The following is a 27,312-nucleotide window of genomic DNA, read 5'->3' as shown; positions in this document are numbered from 1 at the left end:
TGTCTTCCGAGAGTTTACGATCTAATGAGAGGGGTGGCGTGGGGAGCTGGCCCTGCACCGCAGCCTGGCGGCCGGACCCGTGAAGGCCGCAGAGCTTTGGCGCCACGCGCCCCTCGCCCGGGCCGTGCGTTCTCGGGGTCTCAGGGGCCCTTCTCCAGGAAGTGCACAGAGAGCTACACGGAGAAGCCTAGAAAGGAACAGCCGTGCCCGTGCACTCCGACAGGAGAGACAGAGATTAGCCTCTGTCTGTCAGACTCTGGACCAAGCAGGTCTTCACGGGGCCTGGAGAATGGAAGCGCAGACTCGTGAGTTGGCTTCTGGAGCCCGCGGCCCTGCCAGCCCGGCGCAGCCCGCGAGGGTGGGGGGCGCTGGGCGGGGCGTGCCGCCACAGGGAGGCCACGGTGGGCCGGCTGGCAGGGGCAGGGCGGGGCGAGAGGCCCAGGGAGAGGCCCGCGTGTCGCGCCCCGCCAATCCCGCCTTTTCACGCGCAGGGAGACTTGGGGTCGTCCAGGGGCCAGACTTGGAGCAGTGGAGTATGATCAGAAAGCAGATTCCATGCCAACGTTGTTGTAACAGCATCCCCCAAGAAGGGTTTGTTTTCAGAGAGGCCACGGTCTCGGTTCCTCATCCGGTGGGTTAGCAGAGGCTGGACGGTTAACCTGCCAGGGGTTGGGTGACGTTAAGATTCTCCGATTCCTCGCTTTCTGTCTGCGCACGCTGAAACCCTCCGCGCTCTTTTGCGCTCAGTTGATACCTTGTTACGGTTTTTTGAGTGCTGCCGCTGGAAGCCATCTTTTCTGTCTCTACCTTTCCTTTCACTTTAAATGAACATCAGTGCTTCCTCCGTGCGGCCCATGGTAACGTTTTTCCTCTGTGATGCGGGCCTTAGCCCCCAAGCTGTTGCTCAGCTGCCTGAAGACGGGCGCCGCATCTTATAGTTACCCACCCATTGGCCTGGCCGTGGGGGGCGCGGGCTACATACTGGCACGGGGCGTCGGGGAAGACCGCGGAAGGCGGCCCCCGCTGGCGCCCCCGGGGCCCAAGCAGCCCCGTGGAGCAGTGCTTCTCTAATGCTATTAGAGAGGCTACAGTATTTGTTAAGATTTGTTCCCTTGTAAAAATGATAAATATTTTAGGTCCAATAGTATCAGCTTCTTTTTTTGAGCCGTATTGTTTATCACTCACTTGGTATCAAGGAAAGCAGGTGTAGAAATTGGTAGTACAGCAGTTGGTAGGATGCTGCTGAAATTTAAAAAAATAAATTTTCTGCATATTGTATGGTTATTTTAGAGTATTTCCTTCTGCCTACAGATAATGATTATTTTTAGATTGCAGGTATTTTCTTTGATATTTATATGTTACACACTTAGTTTCTTTGAGAAAATACCTTTTAAGTTATAGAAGTTGGTGTGGTATTTTGAGTAGTAAGTTGTAAAGCTCAATTACTCCACGTACTCTTTCTTCTTAAAGAATGAAGGACACTGGGTTTCTAAATCTTCTTGCCTTCTGAAGCTGTGTTTGTGTAACTTAGTATCCCACCATAACGAAGCGGTGATACTGGAGAAGAGTGAGCTGGTAGGGTTAGTGGCCAGGCCTCCTGTGTGCCCTCCATCGAATTTCTCTGACCGGCAGGTGCCGTTGTTTGTTTTATCATTCTGAGGACCCAAATCCTCTTTAAAGTGTTTAGTGGGCTAGAGGTTTAAGTCCTGCTTATAATAATTCTTCATTGCTTGCCTGAACATTAGCAAATTTAGCACCTTTGGCCTTTGTAATGTGTTTAATATTTCTAAAGTATTAATAGTGCTTATTTGTAACTACTGCACTCTCTTGTTTTGATGGCTTAAGACCAGGGCCCCAGCCCCCGGCTGCAGACCTGTGCCAGTCCATGGCCTGTAAGGAACTGGGCCGCACAGCGGGAGGTGAGCGGTGGGCAAGCCAGCGAAGCTTTGTTTGTATTACTGCCTGAGCTCAGCCTCCTGTCCTCCCCCTGGTCCCCTCCCCGCCCCCCATCCGTGGAAAAATGAAAAATTGTCTTCCACGAAACTGGCCCCTGGTGCCATAAAAGTTGAACGCTGAAGAGACAATATTGGATACCGTGACTTGTAATCAATGAAACATTGTTTCCGTGTACTTACTGCAAGAGTGAATGACTTTAGGGTGTATTAATTTGTCTTTTTGTAGAATATGCTGAGTTTCTTCATTGCAAAGGAAGAAAGTTTACAGATTTTGATGAAGTTCGCCATGAGATTGAAGCAGAGACAGACCGCGTGACCGGCATGAACAAGGGCATTTCCTCCATTCCCATCAACTTGCGAGTCTACTCTCCACACGGTAAGGAGATAACCAAGCTCTTGTCCGCAAATGCTTCTACCACATTAGTGAACAGACATCATTTGTGTAGAAGCTGGTTTTTTCTCTGAAAATGTACTGGGTTCCAGGAGAGTGTGTGGAAACTGCCGTCAATGGTGTGGTCCGAAGAGCTCATAGGTTTGTTAACCTAGGGAGGAGGAGATGACTTTTAAAAAGAGCAGAATTGAATAAGTCATTAAAAATTGTTTTCTTCATGTTGATTTTAAGCTTTCAGATTTCCAAAGAGGTATGCATAAAACCTTCCATTTTTAAATACCTTCCGTCTTTGCAAAAGCCTTCGCAGCGCTTGTCCCTGTTGGAGTTTCCTGCAGCCCTGTGCGCGCTCCCTGAGCGAGCGCCTGCCGTTTGTTTTCCGGGCTCTCGGCAGCAGCCTGTAATGCGCGTGGCTGCTTCACGGTGTAGGGCGGGCCATGGTCTCCGCCCTGACTAAAGTTTTAGTGGGTGGGCTTAAGTCTGTAATGTTCTTTCCGCTCTGCTGCTTGTTAAATGGAGCCCGAATGACGTAGGCTCCATTGCGATGTCCCAAGAAGACTTGGGGCAATGCTCCTCTGTGCAGAGAACGAAGGCCAGGTCGGAGCTGGGGTCACTGAGTCAGGGGCAGTTTCCTGCTCTTCTGAACGGCGTCCCCTCGCTGAGACTGGCTGCGTGGCCCCTGCAGTCACCTCATGGCACCCTGAGTGGCCAACAGCTTTGCCACAGGCTGAGTGGCTCCCATCTGTAAATAACACGCGATGCTTGTGAGGGGAAGGACATCCTGTCCTGCGAGCTTGGTGCCTCTCGAAGGCAGCCAGTGCACCGTGTGTGGCGTGAGCCCGTAGGCAGCGCGCGCCCTGGTCAGCGCTCACTTACAGCCCCTTGGTTACGGGCGTGACAGCTCTCTGAGGAGCTGCCAAGCACGCGAATCAGTGCCTTTCAAATTATGTTAAAACGATCATTCGCCACAGCACAATCATATTATAAAAATAGCGAAAGCTTGCAAAGCCGTTTTGTAGTCTTCGCTTTTTATTCTGTACGCCTGAGCGGGGGTTACTCAGATGCAGCCTCTATAAAGCTGAGCTTTTTAAATTTCCACTTGAGTGACAGGGGAGGCTGCACTGTTGACAGCATTTAGCACCGAGGGTGCCTGTAAGACTCTTCCTCTCTCCTTTGCGCACAGTCTTAAATCTCACCCTCATCGACCTGCCGGGGATCACGAAGGTGCCCGTGGGGGACCAGCCGGCAGATATCGAGCATCAGATCAGAGAAATGATTCTGCAGTTCATCACGCGGGAGAACTGCCTGATCCTGGCTGTCACCCCGGCCAATACCGACCTGGCAAACTCCGACGCACTGAAGCTGGCCAAGGAGGTGGACCCGCAAGGTGAGCGTGCGGCCCCGACGGTGGACGGGGGTTAGGGGACAGTGTCACGAGCTTGGCTGTCGTTCGAGGTGACACCAGTTCTCATGACTTGAATTCCTTATGAGTTAAATTTGCCATCATTAATATTGCAAGGGCTTTTGTATTTAAGATGCCGAAAGAAAAATAGGGAATAAAGCCTAAACCTACGCAAAAGACTGTACGATTAACGGAAATCTAAGGAAATAGACATTTCTATTCTTCATGAACTGCTTATTTTAAAAAGCCAGTGAAATAAACTTCTGGTACAGAATTCAGTCTCCATTGTTATTATAAGAGTTACTAAAATACACTCCCCCCCAAAAATCATGTTTTTTAGTTCTGTAAAACAGGAAGCTCTATTAATGCATGTAAGATACTTAGCTTATAATTACTTGACATAAATATATATTATAAAAGCAGGGATTTATCTGTTATTGGCATTTTAAAATCCAGAAAAGTCCCTCATTTATGTTGATGATCCGGGTTGGTTTTTTTTTTTTTTTTTTTTCTTTTTTTATTTCTTTCTCTGAGCTGAGTAGTAACAGTTTATCTCCAGGGACTCCAGTGATGGGTCTCCGTGTGTGTCTGTCCCAAGAACTCTGGATGTGCGCTCAGTGAGGGGCCTGGTCAGTGTGGAGATGCACGGTCCCGATTCTAGGAATTCTTCTTTTTTGATCATTAATTGCCCCATTTTCTCTATTCTCCTCTGGAATTCTTATCATTAGCACATTAGAACTCCTGGATTACTGTAATGCCTCCCCCCCCCCCACCACCTGTTTCTTCTTCTCTTCCCCTTTTTTTAGGGCTCACTCAACTTTACCTTCAGCTCCTCTAATAAAATTTTCATTTCTGATGTAGCATCCTAAGTTTCAACAGCATTTTCCTATTTTGTGAATGTTATTTTTATTTTTTCCAGGACTTTGAGCTCTTGGTTTCTCATGCAGTACCCTCTCTGAAGATTTTAACGAGAGCCTTTTGAGGTTTCCTTTTGTGTTCTGCGACGGCTCGTGTCCGTTTTCCCTGGTTGGGTGTTCTGGTCATTGTCTTTGATCTCAGAGACCATTCTCAAGTGATTGGTGATCTTTTGCTGCTCGTTCAGATACAAGAGCAGAGCACTGGAAAGCTGAGGGGAGCTCTCTGTGTACGTGAGTGGGATTGGCATGCTTTGCGACAGGCTGATTGGCCGGCTGCTTGGGTCCGCTGTGATGGGGGGGTTGGTTCTGCTGCAGAGCTAAGGAGAGCGGGGTGGGATGGGGGAGTTCAGACGCCACAAATCTCACTGTTCTTACGGGTTTCAGCCATTCTTGTGCATTAAACACCCGTCGGCTTGTTGTAAGCCTTGGATTAATTTCCAGAGTTCTGAAAAAGTTAATTTTGCCTGTGTTCTTACTGCTTTTCGGGAGGAATGTGCTTTTTAGAGGTTCCAATTCCACCATTTCGTGTTTCATTTCATTACTCCTCATTCTGATCTTACATAACTTTCATAATCAGGAAATTTTCATTTGAAAGACACGTGAACTGGGATAACAGGGGAAATCTGCTCGTCACGCCTGCTGCGCTGTCGGTCTTCACGGCTGTGTGGTCTCTGTGCCGGGGGCCTGTTTCAGCACTTTCTGTCTGTCTTGCTGGAAGCTTTGTCCTTGCTTGACAAGGACGACCTATTTAGACAATAGAGGACCATTTCTTTATTCCAGGCCTGAATTATAATCTGATCCACCAAGGTACATAATTATATTGTCTTCTGAGAGGTGGTTTATTTTAGGCAGTAGCTACTTTGTACTAAATTAAGGCCATTTTCACCTCTGGGTGTATTTAAATATACACTTGGGAAGGAAGTTCATGTTGATAAGTTAGTATTAAGTTATTTGCATAATGATATTCAAAATGAATGATTTTCCAAAATAAATATTTTGGGAAATACTTATGCATGTTGTATATTGACATGAGTTTTATGATGAATTATTCTCCCAGTATATATTGAATGTCACAAATTTGTTGACTACACAAAGCTCAAGCTACTCTTTTGCATCATTTGTGAAACATTTTTACTGCCTAAATGAGAATTTTTTGTCCTGCCTCAAGGGGAATGGCTGTCCAGTTTAAAAGATTGGACTCCTAGTCATCATAATTACATAAAGTTTTACAAATTTTTTGCCCTGTAGAGTCATCCAAACTTTTCAAAGTACTCTTACACACTTCGGCTTTAGTTTCACCAGAAGAACGTGAGTTTCGCTGGAGTGAGGAGGCTTATTTGGGCGATGTGACCGTGTTGAGTTACAGGCCTCTGGCCACACAGGGCACTCGTGGGCGCCCCTCCCTCCTCGCCTGGTGCCCTCTCTACCTCACAGGCCGCTCCGCCGTCCGTCGCTTCGTTCAGTACGTGGTGCAGATGAGAGACCACAGGGTTTGGAAGCGGATCTTTCCCTTCCTGCCTGTAGATCCTTCGGCAAGTTATGTAACTTCTTTGAACCCTGTTACCTCATCTCTAAAATGAAATTGTAATACACTTTATCTCAAAAGGTCGCTGTGATAACTGAATAAGATAAATGTATTTGTTAAGATACTTCTAACTCCAACGGCCAACCAAAGGCCAGCAATTATTTTCCTCTTGAAAAGATTCAAAGGATACTCTTTCCTATTTTATTCACTGTCCATAGTTTAGAGTGATAATAAGCCCGTAGTAAAACAACCAGTAGCTTTCTGGAATCCAAACTGCTGCTTACACTAGTAGGACTTAATGAGGCTTGCTGACACTTAGCCTTATAATAGAACTGTTTCGAGTATTTTAATAATGGATCATAAAAGTAAAAACGACCCCGGTCCACTCTGGGCCGTGAGGAGGAGCGCATGCTGCCCAGCGTGCGACGAGAAGCCACGGGGGCTGGGGCGGGGGGGGGGCCCCGTTTGTGCCTCCGTGCGGCGGCCCGCCTGCTGTGAGAAGGAACGACCGAGAGGGGCCCGTGTAGGGAGGGGGTGCCGTTCGATCGGGCCTGCGAAGAGGTTGGGGGGCGTGACGGGGGAGGTGTGGGTGCCACTTGGAGTAGGGCAGCGATGGGTGGGGGAGACGCTGCCAGAGCCCAGACACCCCCTGAAAGAGGAGCTGACAGTGCCCCCAGGGTTTGCTGCCGGTCAAAGCGAGAAGTCGGGGTGACGCAGAGTCTTAATGAAGGAGCCGGTTGGATGGCAATGTTATTTACGGCGATTAGGAACACTAGGAGAGGAAAATGTCCGGGGAGTAATGGAGAGTCCTCTTAGAAACGTGACATTTGAAACGTTTATTAGTAGCGATGTTAGAGATGGGAATGTCAGGGAGGGTTTCCAAACTGGAGCTGTGAATCTGGGAGATAGCAGCCTAGACGTGGATAGTGAGTTGAATGGCATCTTCCAAAAAGATGTGTCTAAGGCCCCTCGCCCCCCCGCTTCCATACCTGTGAATGTGTTCTTGTTTGGAGATGGGGTCTTAAGAGATGGAATTAAGAATCTTGAAATAAGATCATCCTGGATTTAAGACGGACCTTAACACCCAATGGCCAGTCTTTGTAAGAGAAAAGAGAGGGAGCTCGGAGAGACACTGGGAAGGTCACGTGAGATGTGGGTGGACATTGGCGCTGTGCGGCCACCGCCAAGGAGCCAGGAGCCACCAGAAGTTGGAAGAGGCCAGGAAGGGCCCCCCTCTAGGGCCTTCTGAGGGAGTGATTGCGGCCCCTGGCTACCTTCAGTGCAGACTTCCACCTCCAGAACTGTGAGACAATGGGTCCCTGCTGTTGTAAGCCACCAATTTGTGGTAAAGTGTTGGGGCAGCCTTGGGGAACTAATTCAGATAGTATCCAGTTCCTAAGCTGACATCATGGAAGAGCTCCATGAAGGCAGAGAAGAGAAGGAGGATGGAGGACATAGCCCAGGAAGGAGAAAAACGCAGAGGTGACCAAGCAGGACAGAGAACCACGGGGTCTTCCTGGGGCCGTGGGAAGAGCGGGCCTCAGGAAGGACACAGTGAAGAGCTGTGTCCGCTGCTGTGAGAGGTCAAGGAGGGGGACTGAGAAGGTCGAGGTTGAGTCTACAGCTCAGCCGCTGTGAGGCAGCCCAGGGACACAGTGAGCACTGGACGCAGGGGCTGGTGACGGGCAGTGAGATCTCCCTTCCATCGCCACGAGGCAGCGCATCCGGCCTCATGGCGGGAAAGGCAGCGTGACCGCAGCTGTTGCCCTTCTGGCTTGGTGGCCTCCCCGGTCCCTGCAGGCTGAGTGCGCCTTCACACGTCAAGTCCTCCTCTGCGAGGAGCCAGGGAGGGGCCGGGAAGCCGCATCCATGCCGTTGCTTGTGCCCTTAGCCTCCCCCGTTTGCCGAAATATCCGGCAGTAAATGGAAGCAAAGCAACCGTGAACTTGGTCCAAGTCATCTTGGCCTCCAGTCTTTGTATCCACACCAGACTCTTACGTTCTCATCTAATGGAGATGAGGGTGGAGAACCGACCCTTGGACTTGGCAGGTGGAAGTCACAGTGACCTCGGAAGGAAGGGGTTGGCAGGAAAGCGTTTTCAGAGGAGGTTCCGGAGAGACTTGGATGTGAGCGAGAGGAAATAATACAGACCGAAACTCTTCCAACTGTCACTGTCGGGACAAACAGGAAAACGGGACACTTCGTAGTGTAAGATCAAGAGGATGTTTTTGAAAGATGGAGACGTGACAGCATGTTTGTGTGTGGATGAATGACCCAGAGGGAGATACAGGTGGCGGTGGAGGATGGAGACGGGGTACATGGCGGAGAAGCAGGACGCAAACTGTATACATGTATGAGGGAAATCCTCGGTTGGGGGGCAGTGTCACCTAGGGCACCTGTGGGAGCCGCTGACCTACACGGGAGAGGAGCGGTGGCTTCTCCATTTTACCAGTAGGAAGAGCAGAGGATGTGGAGACAGCTGAGGGGAGTTGGTTAGATCGATTACTGGGGAGACAGCGTTCATCACACCGAATGCGTTCATGACGGTGTAACGTCCACCTATCCTGATAGGTTCTAATGGCCATGTAACAAAGACAGCACATTCACACGGCTCTTGCACGCGAGGAGAGACATCGGCCTCCATGTTTACAGACATGGCTGCACCTTAGTGGGGCCGTCCATCGCTGCGGCCCCCCAATACCAGTATCGGGGCCGAGGGGCCAGTCCCAGCAGCGGCGCTGGCTTATCACCTGAGCCTGAGCCCATGCCCTCGCAGACCTGGCGTTTCCTTCCACCTCCGGGCCCGGCCACATCTCCGCGCTCCTCTCCACCTGCTGTCTGCAAGGCAGGGCTGCTCAGAGGCCCCCCAGGGGGGCCGGTTTGTCTGGAAATGCCTTTCACAGTGATTTATCTCACAGAAAACAAGCTCCATTTCTAAATCTAGCATGGCTAGAGTTCTTGGAGTATGGCAGGCCTTTCCGAGAGGAGAGTTAGGTCTCCGGTGCAAGGTGGCAACTTTGTCTCTTGCAGAGAGGTTGACCGTGCAGCTGGACGCATGGCTTCTTTACTTGTTTTATGGTGCTGTGTCCAGCCGACCTCCCCAAGCTCTTGGCTTTCTGCACGTTTCCCTCTTCAATCTGGAAAAAGTTAAAGGCCACGGGTGATGTAAGCTGATACTGACTGACCTTCGGCCACACTTGGCAGGCATCTGCGCTTCTGTCTGGTCTGGGAGGTGCTGGAGGTGCTGCTAAGTTGAGCAGGAGCCTCTAGCATCAGGCATTCAGCCGGCATTCGGGGTCTGACCTTTGTGCTCATAAAATGCAAATGGAGGAGTGGTGTATGGAGCAGACCTGTCTGTCTCCCAAGCAGTGTGTATCTCTGCAGTGGTTTTTCTTTTTGATTGGATTCCCAGCTCACCTGGAAATTCTTAGCTTAAATATTTGACCAAATTTTAAAAATTAATGGATGTTAAATAATTGCTTATGAGCCTAAATCCTACGTGATACTAATTGAATTGATTAATATGTGCAAAAGATAAAGATAAAGTATATCTTATACTTTAAGAAGAAATGATTTAATGTGTATCTTATAGATGCCATGTTTTGACTTCTTAATGGATATATTTTTGAGCTTATTTTTAACATGAATCAGACTCATAGAATCAATTAGATTTTTCTCTACGGATAAAGGGCTAAGAACAGAGGCTAAAACCAAAAGGCTAGTGGTCTTCGAAAAAAATTATTTTATGTCAGCTCTGGTAGGTCAATCATTCTTCTAACTTGAGCATCTACTACGTACCAGGCTCAAACAGAGAAACACATGTCTGCTCTGAGGAAGCAGGGACCAACGGAACACATGACCTCTCAGTCCGCATAGGCCTGGTCAGGACTTTGATAGGAGGTGCATGGAACCGGTCCTCGTGCTATAATACTCTCAAGTTTGAGAGTCACAGATGCATGTTTCAAATCAGGCTGCTATTTTGTGTTGTGTGTGCTTGAATTTTAAGAGTTTCATGTATATACAATTCCAGTAGGTTTGTTCAGTCTTATGTTACAAATCAGCCCATTTGCAAAGTAGTTCATCTGCAGGCTGATATAAAGAGCCTGGCCCTAGTATAGAGGAAAGTTTCCATTCGGGCTTCTAAAATGTAGGTTGAATCATAGAATTACATCTAAAATTGTATCAAGATTTATATATACCATAAAAAGTACGTTGAACCTTAGAATTGGAAACATGACAACAAAAGATACTCATCTTGTAGGCTTAAAAAAGCTTTTCTAGTTGCTAAGACAGAAAAGTTCTCATTACAAGAAAATCTCTTTTTATACATGTATGTACTCTTTCATGTGCTATTTTTATGGGGAATGATAAAGCGACCTGGATTGTGAATTTACTGTGAAAGAGAAGAAAGAAAATAGAGCATGAGTACGAATAGATATACAGGGTTTGGCACAAATAACGCCCCTTTTTCTTACATAAAAATGTTTTATTACAGAAGCATAAGCATCATAAGAATCATAAGCATAACAATATCACACACAAGCACACCATTTGGCATTTTAGGTGAAATGTTCAAATTGCTGCCTGTCTCGTGTGAGACATTCACGCACCCTACCCACCACACTTAATGGCGTTCCTTCTGCTGGACCCTGTATCTTAAATTCTTTTTTAAAGATAGGAATGAAATAGAGGAGTGTGAAGGCACTTTGCCAGAAGTGAACGTGCTATCAAAATGGAACTTGTTATTGTCCTCAAGATTTTATCAGTGTGGAAGGATATTGAGGACATGGATTACTGAAACTGACATGTTCCTTCCTCTTGCCACCAGGGGTCACTGTGAAGACGTTGCTTGAACGCGTCTAAAATTTCCCTCACTTGTTCTTTGTGGAGTTCCAATTATGGAAACTCGAAGGTGGAAAGGGAATCTAGTTTATGAGAAAGTCATATGTAAGAAAGCAATAAAACATAATCTCTCCCATAATTTAATTGCATATTAGAGATACGAATCTCTTCTCAGGAATTCTCATCATATTAATATACGCATTGTTGCGTTGCTGTTCAAGGTGGAAGTGTTTAATTAAAATGACTTCAGTATTAAAGAACAGTTGGGTTTTCATGTCTTATGGTTTCCCAATTCAAAGATCTTTAAACACAATTAATAGTCACCTGTACAATTAAATCTTCCTCCTGAACTCTGATGTGACCATGCGCTTCTAACATTACCATTGGCACAGTAGTAGCTCTTTTAAAAGTTGCTATAGAAACATATTCTACAAGCCATCCCCAGAATATCTGTCCACACCAGATCTATGAAGTTATATTGTGGGCATTTTTTTAATATAAAATACAACCATTAAAAAAAACACACAAAAAAACCTCTTTTAGATTTCTGACTTTCATTTTCCCTAGCTGACTTCAGGATTCCTCCCTCCCTCTCCCCCCCTTCCCAACCCTTTCTTCTTTCTTCCCCTTTCTTCCTCCTTCCCTTTCTCCCCCATCCCCCATCTCTCTCTCTCTTCCTCTTCCTTTCTTTCCTTTTCCCCCCTTCTCTCCTTTCTCTCCACTATTTCTTGAGTAGAAGGAGAACTATTTATTTCTTCCACTGAGGCAAGAATGAAGTAAGAAAGTGCATGCAGATAGTGGTTAATTTGGAGATATCTGGAGAGGCATTTGAAGAATTTATTGCCTGTTGACGTAGATTTTTCTAAGTTGGAAGCAAGGCTGTGGGCTGAGAAAAAACTGGGAGTGGAGGGAGGAAAGGAGGACAGGAGAGAAGGGGGTTGTGTAAGATGTTTGAGGAGAAAGGTATTCCGAACAGCCGCCGTGGGGAAAGGAGAAGGGGAAGGAAGGAGAAGGCGGGCACCGCCGCAAGACTGCACGGGCCAGAGCGCGTGGGCAGCGGGCTTCCCTGGGCAGCTCGGGGGCCGGACAGGCTCGCATTCGGATTACTTTGGAGTCAGAATTTTGCAGGACCTGTTGGATGGAAGACAAAGTGGTTAATAGAGTTGAGGATATTGGAAAAATAATCATTGGAAAGATGGACTGAAATCCTTGGAGGAAGGGAAGAAAATGAAGCCAGACAGGACCTGTAAGTTTTGGGGGGACAGGGGGTGGTTCAGGGGTGGGGTTCTGGATGAGAACAAAGAATAGCAATGCATTATTCATAGCAGGAGAGCAAAGGAATGAGGAGAGTAAGTTTGTGGTCAGAGAGCAGAACGTTGGAGTTTATGATTTAGAGCTGGCACAGGTCCAGGTCACAAATGTCCAGGATGTGATCATGGGAGGCAATTGCTGAAATGACAGGCAGGTAAAGCTCGCTGAGTAGGAGAGGTCAGGGAACGAAACACAGCAAGGGAGCTGAATGCATCGTCCCCTCTACACCGAAGCCGCGCAGATGCTGGTGGAACTAAGGGCGGCGAGGAATGAAGGGCACGGCCCTGGAACCCCGTGTGTGTGTGCGCGCATGTGCACGTGTGTGGGAGAAGCGTGCCTGGGCATTTCCTCGATGACAGCAACCAGGAGGGAGGGACAGAGGTTTGGAGCAGCACGGAGGAGTAAGAGAACTTCATCAGCCTCTACTCTCTTTCCCTGCAGCCCCGAGCTCCGTGGAGCCAGGACAACATGTAACCCACCCCCTGCCCGCCCTGCGGGACACAAGGGAGAGAACTGGGCCTCCGTGACAGCAGGGAAGAGAGGGCTGTTGTTGGGACCAGAGCTGAGTGCGTTGGAGCGATTGGTGACAATGGCGACGGGTCCAGATGGCACAGTGAGAGGCCTGGCAGGACGGCGGCAAGGGGCGGGGCGGGCAGCTCGCCGGAGCGCAGGACAGACTGTGTCGCTCAAATGGCCAGGGAGCATTTTATGGGAGCTGTGCCTTAATAGGGAATTATGTTAATGAAAGCATACAACATAAAATTATGCTTTAAAATGGTACAGCCCAGTGTTTAATGGCTCACACTCTGGAGCTGGGCTGCCCGGGTGTGAGTCCTGGTCCGGCCCCTTACCCGCTTGTGATCTTGGGCGACTGACTTAATCTTTCTGTGCCTCAGTTTCCCCATCTGAAGAATGGGGGTAATTATAAACCCTTCCTCATAGGGCTGTTATGAAATAAATGAGTTAATATCTGTGAAGTGCTTAGAAAGTGCCTGGCAGTCTAAAAGTATTACATAAAATTAATTTGTTTCATTGGTTAAAAAGCGGGTTTGTGGCTGTTGAGTTTCAGGCGCGCCAAGCTATTTTTCCTGCAGAAATTTCTGTTATAAAAGATTTTAAAAGCCAGTAGGTTTAGTAGTTTCAGGAAGCCTAGGGCTGTTAAACTTAAACCTCAGCCTGCAGAGTTCAGCCTTGCTTTGTACTTCCTTCCTGCCTGGCTTTTCTCAGGGTTGCCAAGATTATCACTTGTCCAAGGCTCCCTGTGCATTCGTGTTGTCATCTTGGGAAGCCATCATGATGCACAGAGCTGGAGGCACCCTTTCAAAAAGCAGTTGTAGTCTATATGATCGTGCATGCATGCGCGTGTGTGCGCATGTGTGCGCGCCAACAAACCCCTGTTTCTTGTATTGGTGCCCATAGCGACCTGTGTAATGCAAATCATGCTCCCTACTTAGTAGGGGTCAGCAGAGCTGATGGACTTAATGGAAACGTTTGCCGTAGGAGACATGCCTGTTCCAAAGGGGACAGATGACCAGAGGAGCTTGGACTGGGCTTGGGAGTGAAGGGCGGTATTAGGAGAGAGAGAGACCTGGTGTCGTGCAGCAGTCCCGCGGCACCCGCGGTGCTGGAACGCTGGGGGCTGCCCTCGCTGCGGCGGACGGGGCAGCGCGTGGTGCTCGGGCCGCAACGTTTTGCGGTCAGCAGTCCGCGACTGCAGCCCCTGTTCAGGGTGCTGGATAGATTGTCGGGGGCTGTGGACGGAGCCTTTTCAGCTGTTGTCTGTGGCCAAAACTCCCCCGTGAGAGAGGTGAGCGTGGGGGCTCTGTGTCAGTCCCCGCCCGGGAAAGGCCCGTCCTGATAGGATGCTCAGTAGCCTTCCTGCGGGGTCTCCCTTGTCCCTTGTGCGTGGTCCCCCGGGGCTCTTCCTGCTGGCCCTTTCTTCCTGGCCCGTTATTCTTGGGGACGTATCTGAGGTGGATGTGGGCCTGTCGCCCTGCTTTCTACTTGTAAAACTTGGGGCTGTAAAGGTTGTTTTAAGAACCTTTTTCAGGCCTGGCCTTGTTTTTTATTTTAAGAATACAGTTTCTTAAAAAAAAAAAAACACAACCCTCAGTAAGCTTAACTATCTGTTTCTAGTTAATTCCACATACAAATAACTGCACCCAAAGCTTTTTCCTAGACTTTGGCCTTAAATCCACCTTATTTCTTTGTTTCTTTGCCACCAATACCCTTCTCCCTTGCTCTCTCCTCCTTTTCAGCTTGTAGTGTTTACCTTGAGGTGCTCTGAGACAGTAGCACAGGTAGGGAGTTGTGCATTACAAATGTGAAGCTTGGTGAGTTTGATACATACCCATGCAACTACCAGTGCAACCAAGATAAAGAACAATTCCAGCCCTGGCTGGTGTGGCTCAGTGGATTGAGCACCAGCCTGCAAACCAAAGGGTCGCCAGTTTGATTCCCAGTCAGGGCACAGGCCTGGATTACAGGCCATGTGCCCTGTAGTGGGTGCGTGAGAGGCAACCACACAGTGATGTTTCTCTCCCTCACTCCTTCCCTTCCCCTCCCCTCTCTAAATATAAATAAATAAAATCTTTTAAAAAAAGAATAAAAAAGGAGAACAATCCTGGCACCCTAGATGTCTCCTGTGCTCCTTGCCAGTCAGTCCCCCACTCCTAGCTCCAGGAACCCGTGGATCTGCTTTTCGTTACTATACATTAGATTTGTCATCTCGTCTGCAATGGAATCCTGCAGTTAGCACTCTTGGCGCCTGGCGCCTTTTGCTCAGCATATTGTTCTGGAGACTCATCCATGCTTTTGCATTTTCAGTAGTTCGTCCTTTTAAATCAGTGAGTATTTCATTGTGTTGATGTGCCGTATTCTGTCGGTCCATTCACCTGTGGATGGAACTTGAGGCTTTATCCAGTTTTGGATGTTTACAAACAAAGCTGCCATGCATAGTTATGTTCAGGTTTTCTGTGCTCATATGTTTTCATTTCACTTGGGAAGATACCTAAGAGTGGAATGGCTGGGTGAGTGTATGTTTCATATTTTTAAGAAACCACTAGGGTCTTCTCCCAAGTGGTTGCACAATTTTCTTTCCCAGCAGTGAGACAGGAGTGTTTCATTGGCTACAAACACTCACCAGCACTTGGAGTTGTTAATTTCATTTTAATTGCAGTCATTGTAATATCTATGCATGGTCTGCATTTCTGGGCTATTTATGAATATGCTTTCATAAAGCGTCTGTTCAAATCTTTGCCTATTTTAAATTGTTTGCTTAGTATTTAGTTATGAGGTTTAAAAAATATGTGCTCTGATGCAAACCTTTCACCATGTAATATAATATTTTCTCTCAGTCTGTAGTTTATTTTTTAAATATTCTTTTACCATATCTTTTAAAGAACAAGATTTATTTTGATATGTGCTATTTATTAATTTTTAAAACATATGCATTCTTAATCCTAAGAAATCTTTGCCAAACCAGGTTTGCAAAGATTTTTGTCCTGTCTTTTCTTCTAGAAGTTTTGTAGCTTTAGTTTGAAATTTAGGTCAGTAATTCTTTTTTGTGCGTGTACGATGTGAAGTAAGAGAGGGTCAGGGTTCATTGTTTTCCATGTACATGGATGTACAGCTGTTTCTGCACCATTAATTTTGAACAGGTATCCCTTTTCGATTGAATTACATTGGCATCTTTGTCCAAGACCAGTTGTGTGTGTGTGTGTGTGTGTATGTGTGTCCTGTAATTCCAGACTCTTCTGTTCACTGATCTGTGTGCCTGTCCCTGTGTCAACACCACACTGTCTTAATTATTCTAGCTCTGTACTAAGCCTTGAAATCAGATAGTACAAGGTTTTCTCCTTTTTTTTGCTTATATTCGTACTTTGTCTTTTCATTTGAACTTTTAAATTAACTTGTCAGTTTCAACAAAAACTTACTGGGATTTTGTTTGGAATTACATTAACTCAATATGACTTATGTTGTCTAATATAATATATTAGCCATTAGCCACATGTGGCCATTAAAATTAAAGTTGACTTAATTAAAATGAAACAAAATAAATTAGTGCCTCAGCCACACCTCGTTCCCAGTGCTCAGAGACCACATGTGGCTAATGGCTTCGCTCTTGGAGAGCTCACTTGCAGAACATTTTTATTGTTGCAGTAAGTGCTGTTGAATAGCGCTGCTGTAGACCAATGCGGAGAGAACTGACTAAACAGTATGGAATGCCCCAGTCAATGAACATGGTATTTCTTTCCATTTAGTTTGGTCTCCTCTGCAGCGTGTTATGGTTTTCAGCATATGTTTTGCATTTATTGTATCAAATTTATCCTCATGTATTTTATGTTTTTGGATGCTATTGTAAATAGTATTTAAAAATATTTTGGTTTTCAATTTTTTGCTGCTGGCATATAGATGAGTATAATTTATTTTTGCTTTCTGACCTTACATGCAGTGGTCTCATTTAGCCCTCTTATTAGTTATGGTAGACTTTGGTAGATTCCTTAAAACATTCCTTAAACACAATCTTGTTTTCTGTGAATAAAGGCAGTTTAACTCTTTTCTTTACGATTGTATGCATTTGAATTATTCTTCTTCCTTGGTTTCACTGGCTAGGAGCTCCAGTGTAATGTTGAGTCAAAGAGTGCACGTAGACAATTTTACTGACCTTTTCAAAGAATTGGCATTTGGTTTAATTGGTTATATATAATGTTTATCTGTATTCTATTTCATTGATTTCACTCTTATCTTTATTATTTCCTTACTGCTACTTGGTCTGGATTTAATTTGCTATTCTGTCTCTAGGTCCTTAAGATTGAAGCTTAGATAATTGGTTTTAAATGATTTTTATTTGGTAATAGTGATATTTTAAAGCTATAAACTTCCCTCTAAGTATTTAATTAGCTGTATAGTACAGAGATTGATATGTTGTGCTTTTATTTTATCGATTAAATATATTTTTAAATTTCTGTGTGATTTCCTTTTTGACCTATAGTACTTAAGGGATATGTTGTTAACTTCCTAATATTTTGGCATTTTCCAGATGATATTAAGATCTAAAAAGGAGTGACTTTATTCCTTTTAATTGAAATTTGTTTGTTGACATCACACATGGTCTATTTTGATGAATTACCAGTGTGCATTTGGAAAGAATGTATATTCCATTGTTGTTGAGTGGCTTGTTCTGTTGCTGCTCTTTAGGTCGAGTTTGTTGATAATGTGTGTAAGTCTTGCATGTCTCATGATTTTTCTATTTACTTGTTCTTTCAATCACCAAGAAAGAAAATGTTATATCTCCAACTGTATTTGTGGGTTTGTCCATTTCTCCCTTCAGTTCTGTCAACTTTTACTTAAGTACTTTGAAGATCGGTTATATTGCTTACACCTTTAAGATTATTATGTCTTCTTTATAAATTGAACCCTTCATCATTATACATGTCTCTTTCTTTATTCCTAGTAATATTTCTTGCTCTAAAGTCTATTACATTTGCTGTTAAAATAGCCGTACCAGCTTTGTTTTCATTTTCATTGTATATCTTTTCCACTCTCTTGACTTTAAATCTATGTATTTCCTTACGTTTAAAGTGTATTTCTTGTGGTGTAGCACATAATTTCACTTTGCTTTTTTACTTACACTTCACTCTCTGCCTTTTAATTATGGTGTTTAGACCATTTACATTCGATATAATTATCATTATGGCTGGAGTTAAGTCTGGCGTCTTGTCATTTGTCTTTTATGTATGTTATAAACCTTTCCACTTATAAACATATGTCCTCTACGTATGTTTTAAGTGACACTCAGAATGAATTGTCATTATTTTTGCTGTAAGTAGTCAATTACCTTTTCAAGACACTAAAAAGGAGGGAGAGCTGTCCTGCGTTCACCCGTATAGTCAGCATTTGCAGAGATTTTTATGTTTATGTCTTTTTATGTGCAGATCCGAGCTTCCAGCTGGTGGTATTTTCCTTCAGCTTGAAGAGCCTCCTCTACCATGACTGGCCATGCAGGTCTCCTGACAATAAATTCTCTTATTCCTTGTTCGTCCGAAAAAGGCATCATTTTGCCTTTATTTCGGAAGATATTTTCTTCACTGGTATAGGATTTTATTAGGTAACAGTTCTTTTTTCTAGTACTTCAGAGATGTCTCACTCTCGTAGTTTCTGATTAGAAGTCTACAGTTACGCTTACCTTTGTTTGTCTTACTTCTGTTCCCACTCTGCGGCTCTGCTTTTCTTTTATCCCTGACACTCAGAAATGAACTACGGTGTGCCCTGGTGTGGTTTTCTTTGGTGGCTGCTGTTCTTTGAGTTCTTGGATTGGTGCGTTTATATCAACTGTCCCTTTCCAACTATCTTTCTTTCCTTTACTCATTATCTTCACATTTTCTTTATATTCTTAACATTTTGTATGTATTCATCATAGCTCTTTTAATGTCACCTGTGAATTCCGTTGTTTCGACAGGAGATTCCATTGACCGATCTTTTTCCCCCGATTAGGGTCACCTCCTCCTCCTTCTTTGGATGTCTAGTAATTTTAGTTTGGATGCTGGATACTCTGAATTGGATTTTGTGGAGTGCTGAGTATTACCGTATTTTTTAAAAAAATGTGCCGGGCTATGCTACAGCAAGGAGTTACGGTATTTGCAGGTCAGTTTGATTTCCTGGAGCTCTTTCTAGGTTTCTGAAAGGCTGGGTCTGCAGCCACGGTTGCTGAGGTTTGACCCTTCTGCCGTCTGTAGTTAGCAGTGTCTCCCCACCGTGGCTGGTGAGGACTTCACCGATTCCGCTCTGTGCGAGCTCTGGTGGGCTGGTCGGTGTGGAGCTAGCAGGAGGTTGCTTTCGCGGGCGCGTGGAGGTGCCCCTCAGGCACGTGTGGTTCTCCGACCCCAGGGCCTCCCCCTGCACGTCGCTAGGCCTCTTCCTGTTCCTGGCCTCCTTCATCTCAGACTGCGTCCTCTCGGGTCCGGCTGCCTTGGCCTTCCTGAAATTCAGGCTGTGTCCCCACCTAAGCAGGACTGCGGGACCCTCGTGCATCTTCCCTCCTTGCGCTGCATTCCGCAGTGGCCTCTGAGCAGCAGCTGGGTGATTGTATGGCTTACTTTGTTTCTCTTCTCTCAGGTGTCACAGTCCTGTGTAACCTTTTGTTTCATGTCTGACAACAATTGTTTTATCTATTTTATCAGTTTTCTAGTAATTTACAGCAGAAAAGTATGTCTGAATTCTATTATTCGTTCATAGCCAGCCACAGAAAATATCAAGCTCCTTTGCTTAGCTGAAAATTCTCATTGGACCTTTGTTGCTCCAGAGCCCAGATTTCTAGATTCTCTCTATTTCTAGATCCTTTCTATTTCTTCTTGCAAAATGATAAATTTCTTGTGTGAACTCATCTTTTGTAAATACCTTTCTTTAAGCAGCAAGGAAAAATCAAGATGTATTAATGTTCTGGCTCTTTCCAGCGGCTTTTCCTTTCAGTAGGTACTTAGTCTGCCTTACAAATTATCAGAATAGGCAGGTTTACAAAATGTGCAGCTACTGCATAACACGAGGGTTCACCTTTCCAACTTGCAGCCTTTATTCCCTTGCTCCCTCACCTGACTAAGCCAGGCTTTCATTGTGGACGCCCTCCTCTTCAAAGCGCCACTGTCTGTACTAATGCACAGCAGTAATGGCCCAGGTCACGGTGCAAACAGTAGGTATGGCCGCCCTGGGTGGGTTTTCAGCACAGTGGTGTTTCCACTCGATGGCATTATTCAGATTCCCAGGTAGTTCTGTTTGTCACCCTTAGGGACTTAGGGACCTATCAGAGTTAGACCCAGTGAGTGGAAGGTGGGAGAGCAGACGAGCTCTATGGAAACGTCCCACCGGCTGGAACTCAGCCACAGCAGGATTATAAGCAAGACTGTACCTCCAGTGGAAGGGACATCTGGAAACGTAGTGAAGCTGTGTACCCAGGAAGAAGAAGGAAATGGATGTAGGTGGACAAAAAGCAGAGAGATTTAAGTTTGTATGGATTGTTTTTCTTTTGTTTCTTTATGCCTAACTCTATTTTGAAGTATAAATTCTCAAGAAAAGAGCCACTCTATGCCAGAATTTTACCATCTTTGAAGTAATTCTTTCTCCTTTCACTCCCTTACCTTTTTTCAACCTTGTTCTCCTCTCCCTTCTTTCCACAAATATTAAATTTTTCAAGCATTTTGCTAGATGCGGGGCATATATTGGTGAACAAGGTAGAGTCTCTGTTGCCATAGTAACAGTAATTTTTATGTTTTTTTATTACTTAATATTTCACCTATTATCACATGGTACTATCAGGTAATATTTTACCTGATGACTTTGAAAATGAAAACTTGCTATTCAGAATTGTTGGAAGTAACACGAAAATAACGTTTATGGAAAACTTATAGAAAAAAAAAACAACACAAAACTATTCCCATTCATCTCTGATTGCTTGCAGAAATAAAATATTCCATCATCTTTGCCAAACAGAAAGAACAACATTTACTTCAACAACTCCCGCCCCCCACAATCCCACCAAAACCCCAAACAAAAAAAAATGCATTAACTGAAGGACATCTAATTTCCTAAGTCTGTTTTTGATTTTGCTATATACATGTTTACACTAACTCTTCATCGATTTTTTTTTCTTCATTGCTGTTGTTTTATTGTAGTGTACACAGTGTTCCAGATTACTTTTCTGGAAACTGGTAATGTGGTTCCTGGCTTGGGTTTGTCCCGTTCCTTAACTAGATGAAACAATGCACTGCTTATGATTGAGCTGCATGCGTTCAGGGGAGAGACGGGGTGTTCTCGCCGGAAACCACTGTGCTGACAGCAGGCACTGGTGACGTGGTGGGGTGCTGTCATTTTTCTTTTCTGAAAATTGCATTTCAGTTCTTGTATGAACCAAAGAAAAATAAATATGCTTATTTTTTATTCATTATTCATTTAATAAATAAACATTTATTGGTTTCCCACTCTGTTTGGCATCTATACGCATTGCTTAGACTCTGCGCATTGGTCAGTTTTTATTCTTGGAGGGGGCATGACCTATTGGGTGAGACAGACAAATAAGCAGGTTCCTAGTGTCCTAGAAGAACTCTGATGGTCGTGTACATGGGTTACTTTGACAGCACAGAAGGACTTCAAACTTAGGAGCGAGGGGCCCCCAAAACGTGGATTTTATTTATAAAAAATTGTGTATTCATTCCTAGATGTTTAAACTTCAGTCACCTTCCAAGTACTCTCCACCTGATGCAATGCATCTATGGAGACATTTTTTTCCCATTGCTCAAAACAGCTTTCACTGCTCGAAACAGCTTTTGAACTTGTTGATTTTGATGCCTTTTAGTGCTTCTGCTGTTTTTTTGGTTTCACCTCTTCCGCATGGGCAAACTGTTTCCCTTTGAGGACTTTTTTCACTTGGGGAAACAAAAAAAAGTCAGACAAGATCAGGTGAATAGGGAGGGTGGGGCACAGGGGTCATGCCATTTTTGGTCAAAACCTGCTGAACACTCAGCTTGGTACGGGCAGGTGTGCTCGTAAATCACCAATCATCAAATGGGCAAACACGTTGGAAGGGTTTTCAAAACACTCACTGAAGCCGAGCGCAGCCTCTCACAACAATGCCAGCTGGCACACCAATGCAGGTGGGTTCCCAGAGCACTCACCTAGTGGGGAAGCCTGTGCTACAATAGGCCCACCCTCCAGAACACAATTCCAGAGTTTGTTTGGGTCCCCCCTCGTACACTTGTGGGAGCCTGGTTTAGGACCTGCAGGAGGGGCCTGAAAGGTATTTTGAAGGATGGTAGGAGTTGTCCAAGAAAAGAAGAGAAGATGAGGCTATTTGGAGGTGAGAGGGTAGTGTTTTAAAGTGAAGAGGTGAGACTGCGTGGTCACACGGAGAACTGCAAGCGCTGGGTGTCCCTGGAGCTTTGGACTGGGGCAGATGAGAGTGGGGGCGAGAAGCGAAGCTGGGGCGATGGCGACATTCATTTATTGGGTGGTTTTTACGTACCAAGTACTTTACATGTGTTGGTATGTAATTGTCTTTAATGAGCGGACTTCATGTTTTAGAGAACTGTTAGGTTCGCGGGAAAGCTGAGTGGAAAGTGCGGAGAATTCCTGTACACGTCCTGTCCCACAGGCGCACAGCCTCCCCGACTATTCCTGTCCCCCACCGGGACGTGCGTTTGTTACGCCCGAAGGGCTGACACTGACGCACGGTTATCACTCACAGTCCAGAGTCGACATTGGGCTTCACGCTTGGTTGTGCCTATCTGACGGGTTTCGACAAATGTGTAGTGACGTGTAGCTGCCACTGAAATATCGCACAGGGTAGTTTCACTGCCCTGACCGCCCTCCGCGCTCTGTCCTTTCCCCTCACCCTCCGCTCAGCCTGGGCGACCACCCCCCGCTTCTGTTGCCTCTGTAGTTTTGCCTTTCGCAGCGTGTCATGTAGGTGGAATCCTGTAGTCTTTTCAGGTAGCTCCTTTCACTTAGAGGTGGGTATTTAAGGCTCCTCCGTGTCCTCTCACGGCTTGATGGCTCATTTCTTTTTAGTGCTGACTGATAGTCCACTGCGTGCGCCGCAGTTCATTTATCCATTCACTCATGAAAGACATCTTGGTTGCCTCTGAGTTTTGGAAATTATCAATAAAGTTGCTGTGAACATCTGTGTGCAGGTTTTTGTGTGGGCGTGTTTTCAGCTTGTCCGGGTAAATACCAAAGAGTGCAATTACTGAGTCCCATGGTAAGGGTATGTTTCGTTTTGTAAGAAATCGCCCAGCTCTCTTCCACAGTGCCTGCACCAGTTTGCCCTCCCACCAGCGATGAGTGGGGGTTCCTGTTGTTCCACATCTCGCCGGCATTGGGTGCTGTGATATTTTGGATTTGGGCCACTCCAGTAGATACGTAGGAATATCCCTCTGTTGTTTTAATTCGCATTTCCCTGATGACATATGGTCTGGAGCATCTTTTCACATACATACTTGCCATCTGTCTGTCTGCTTTGAAGAGGCGTTTGTTCAGGTCTTTCACCTGTTTTTAAAATCAGGTGGTTTGTCTTCTCCCCATGCCGGGAGTGCCGGGGGTTCCTCTTGGACAGTCACCGTGAGAACCTGGCCGAGCTCCTGGAGGTGAAACTAACAAAAGTATGTGTCCCCGCTTGACCTGGGCCCCCGCACTGAACCTCCAGCAGTTCACCCACTCCGGTTTTCCGACCTGGCTCTGGTTCCCTCAGAGTTTTCTGCTTCTGGGTTGGGAATGTCTGTATACATCTGTCTGTCTCTCCAAACTTGAGGGCAGTGCTTTGTGACCCCACTTCTCTGCTGAGTCTAGGAAGGGTGTTGACTTTTCGGCGTGTTCCGCCTTTTCCTTGGTAGGACTCGGTGGCCACTTCTGGGCTCCGGGCCTTGCACAAGGGACCCGAAACCAGAAGTGCTGTCATTCAATTTTAAAAGTTAGGTCTGCTCTCTCCCTCATTTTGTCGATGAGTTAGGGTGAATGTATGACTTGGTCTTCAACCAGGAAGTCCTTTGGAGTTAAACAGGATGCCGTTATTCATTATTCCAGGTGCCGAATGTAAACTGCGATGCACAGTTGCACCCTGTGGATGTGGTTGCACCTGGTGAGGAAACGAATGTCCTGGAGCCAGTGGGGGGCACAGGTGGGAGCGGAGCCCAAACAGTCCGATCCCGGTCCGTGCTCTCAGCCTCTATGGCGCGGAGGAATCAGGTGTCGGACGTGCCGGGGGTGTCTCCAAGGGCTCCCTCAGACGTCCTCAGCGCCCTTCCCTGGGGCTCTTCCTTCCTGGAGAGAAACACAACTGAAGCAATGTCACACATTATTTATTAGCTCTATAAATTCATTACTTATATTTTTCTTTCAGTCGGAGGGCAAGAATTTTATTAAATTACTCTTTAGTTTACTTATTACTTTATATAACCTTTTCTAAACTAAATGTCGAAGTTGTTCTCCATCCCAGAATTCTGGACTCGAAAGAAACATCTAATTAAACTTTTACTTCTATAGATAAACAGGCCCAGATGATGCAAGGAACTTGCCAAATAGCACAGCTAACCTAGCTAAGAATTGGAAGGCAGAAAAGCACAGTGATTCAATAAAAGTGGAATCCGTTTCTTGGATTTCACGCCCCCCAGGCTGTGGGCCTTCGCAGGGCACACTTTCCCCGTCGGTGCGGCTGAGAAGAGAACGGGCCGCCTCAGAGAGTCGCAGCTGGTCCCGGAGCAGGCGGCACACCCTCGGGGCCGAGTAATCGGTCTTGATTAATTTATTTTCATCGAGACTTTAGGTTTCCAGGGAAGTGCTTGTAAAACACGCTGCCTTTGAGACTCTTCTGGCCATGGCTTTGAGGTGTGTCAGGGTAGGCCCGAGGCTGGGAGCCAGACTTCACTGGTTATTTGAGGGGGCCTGTTAGTGGAACTACACGTGGAGAAGACGAGGCTCCCCTTTGCTACTGCCGGCACCCCACTAAGTGTGGCCTGCTCTGCCTTCTTCGAAATAAGGGGGCAGTCAAGGAAATGCTGTTAAAATTCACCTTTATTTTACTAATGTTATAAATGTACATGGCTTTAGAAAATCAGTCCCAAAGGCTTTTAGTGAAAACTCTCAGTCCCTTACCCATTCCTCCCAACTCTTGAGTACTTATTTTCAGAGGCTACCACTTTCAACCCTTTCAGCTTTTTTTGTATTTGCTTCCATATTTTTAAAAAAAGATTTTATTTACTTTTTTAGAGAGAGGGGGAGGGAGGGAGAAAGAGAGGGAGAGGAACATCAGTGTGTGGTTGCCTCTTGTGCGCCCCCTACTGGGGACCCTGCCCACAGCCCAGGCACATGCCCTGACTGGGAATTGAACTGGCAACCTTTCCGTTTGCAGCCTGCACTCAGTCCTCTGAGCCGTACCAGCCAGGGCTGCCTCCACATTTTTATGCAGTCTTTTTATACTACTCTTTCCTGATTTTTTAATTTTAGATATTTTTTGACTTTATTATACTGTAGAGAAGATTTAACTGTTCTATATCCCTTCCCCATACCCACATATGTTTATTTACACATACGTATATATAGACCCTTCACAGTCTACTAATATTTTATACCATCATATTTTGTTAAATAGATATTTATGACTCTGAAAATGTAATTCACAGCTGAGCCGTGTGGTAAGTTATGATTGCGATGCCACAGTGCTGTCTTCTTGGAGACTGATAGTTGACTCTGTCTGTTTGCATAGTTTCCTGTATGTCTATCTCTAGTACATCCCCAACCTCACTCGCAAAAGTCGAAATCTCTTCATACTTTCACAAATATTCTATCACTTTCACTTTCTTTTTCTTGACGGGGGAGGAGATCTCTTCAGGAATCTGGGTCCTCTCTGTCCCATAGATTGTCCTCCAGCCTCATACTGGGTCCAGCCCATCCTGAAAAACGCCCTTCTTTTCTTGACTGTGTTGGATTCCCTGCTTCTGGGGTCTCCTGTCTTCTGGGTGGTTTGCTACCATGTTTGGTGAGACACAGCCTTTTGGTGGTTTCCTCCCCAAAAAGGAGAAAGTAGGGTAAAATATTTTGAGATTTTATGGGTCTGAGCATATCTTTCTTCTTTTTTTACTGTCATATTTACTGAGAGTTTAGAATTCTAGGTTAGAAATTATTTTTCCCTCAGAATTTTGAAAACATTGCTCTGTTGGATTTTTTGTTTTCAGTTTGCTGCTGGGGAAACTGATTCTCTATATTGATTCCCAGACTTTTTATTTTTTTTTTTAGGATTTTATTTTCTTTTTTTAAAAAACTTTTTTTGGAACTTTTTAGGCTACTTGTTCCAGTGTTTTGAAATCATATACAGATATACTATATTTGTGTGTGTGTCTGCATTTTTTAAAAAAATACTGTTTGGGTACTTGATGAGCTCATTCAATCCATAAATGGGTCTTCCACTGACAGGACATGTCCCTGCAAAGCACGCCTCCACCCCTAACTGGTTCTCTTTGATCTTCTGTCTCTTATTGGAATGTCAGTTATTCGGGTATTGGATCTTCTGCATCATTTCTATAGTTTTAAAAAAGTTTTTCTAAGAAAGAAAGGAAAAAAAAGCTTTTCCATTCCTATTATTTACTTTTTTTTCTTTTGTTTTCTAGAAGGGTTGATTTTTTTTTTTAACTTTGTATTGCAACCATTCTACTAACATTTTTATTCCTGCTCTCATAGTTTTAGTTACAGAGAATTGTTTTTGTTTGTTTGTTTGAATATTTGTTTTTTAAATGACATTCTGTTTTTGTTCCCTGAATGCCATGACCTCTCCTTTCTCTGTGAGGATATTAATTGAAATCATAAGGACTTTTTCCCGTATTTGCATTATTTTTGTTTTCTCTGAGTCCTGTGTAATAGTATTTATTGGTCTTGATCTCTTACTAGAGAATTTGCTTGGCTGTCCTTTCACATTCAGAAGTGACATGTTATCAGGTGGCTGGAAGGTCTGTGTGGGTGTCCTCCATGGATTGAATGATAAACTTCACAGCAGGATGATTTATTGGGCTGTTGTCCGTTTTCCTCTTGGAATGGTTCATTGCCCCCAGACCGCTGTTCCAGTCTCTTGCTTGGGGGGGTAAAAGTTGGCCAGCCCCTCTATCTTGATGTTGGGTTGGGGAACTGGCCTGGGGAGGGGGTCCTGCCATTCAGTGTGTAGAATTTTATTTAACCCCTCTCCTTTAATATCTGACCCCTCCCCCCCAAACTGGGCCAGGGGCCGTGAGGTCAGAATTTCCTCTGGGTCAGGCCTTCCTGGGAGCGCCCTGCGCTCTCCGGCCAGGGCGGCCCAGCCCCCGCGCTGTGCCCTCCCCTCTGTGGAAGTCAGCGCTTCCTCTCAGCATTCCCCTGTCAGCCTCTACCAGGGCTGGTGGTCCCCTGGGTCGTGAACCTTTCCAAGGTGCTCTGACATAACTTCCGCAGGCTCTGATGTTGGC

The 27,312-nt window shown here is 45.5% G+C and overlaps 1 protein-coding gene across 3 annotated transcripts in view; it reads left to right on the top strand.

The window, feature by feature from the left end:
• DNM3 (dynamin 3) overlaps positions 1-27,312 on the top strand; it is a 382,651-nt gene that overhangs the window by 81,037 nt on the left and 274,302 nt on the right. For all 3 annotated transcript variants that reach the window (XM_054587765.1, XM_054587764.1, XM_054587763.1), the window contains exons 3-4: positions 2,182-2,331; positions 3,527-3,730. In XM_054587765.1, the coding sequence (XP_054443740.1) occupies positions 2,182-2,331; positions 3,527-3,730 (354 nt within the window). The remainder of the gene's footprint in view (positions 1-2,181; positions 2,332-3,526; positions 3,731-27,312) is intronic.

The sequence above is a fragment of the Pteronotus mesoamericanus genome, unplaced genomic scaffold (genome assembly GCF_021234165.1).
Source record: "Pteronotus mesoamericanus isolate MK-2021 breed Mesoamerican mustached bat unplaced genomic scaffold, CSHL_Meso_final scaffold_1186, whole genome shotgun sequence".
Lineage (NCBI taxonomy): Eukaryota > Metazoa > Chordata > Mammalia > Chiroptera > Mormoopidae > Pteronotus > Pteronotus mesoamericanus.
This window is presented reverse-complemented; position numbering and strand designations above follow the sequence as displayed.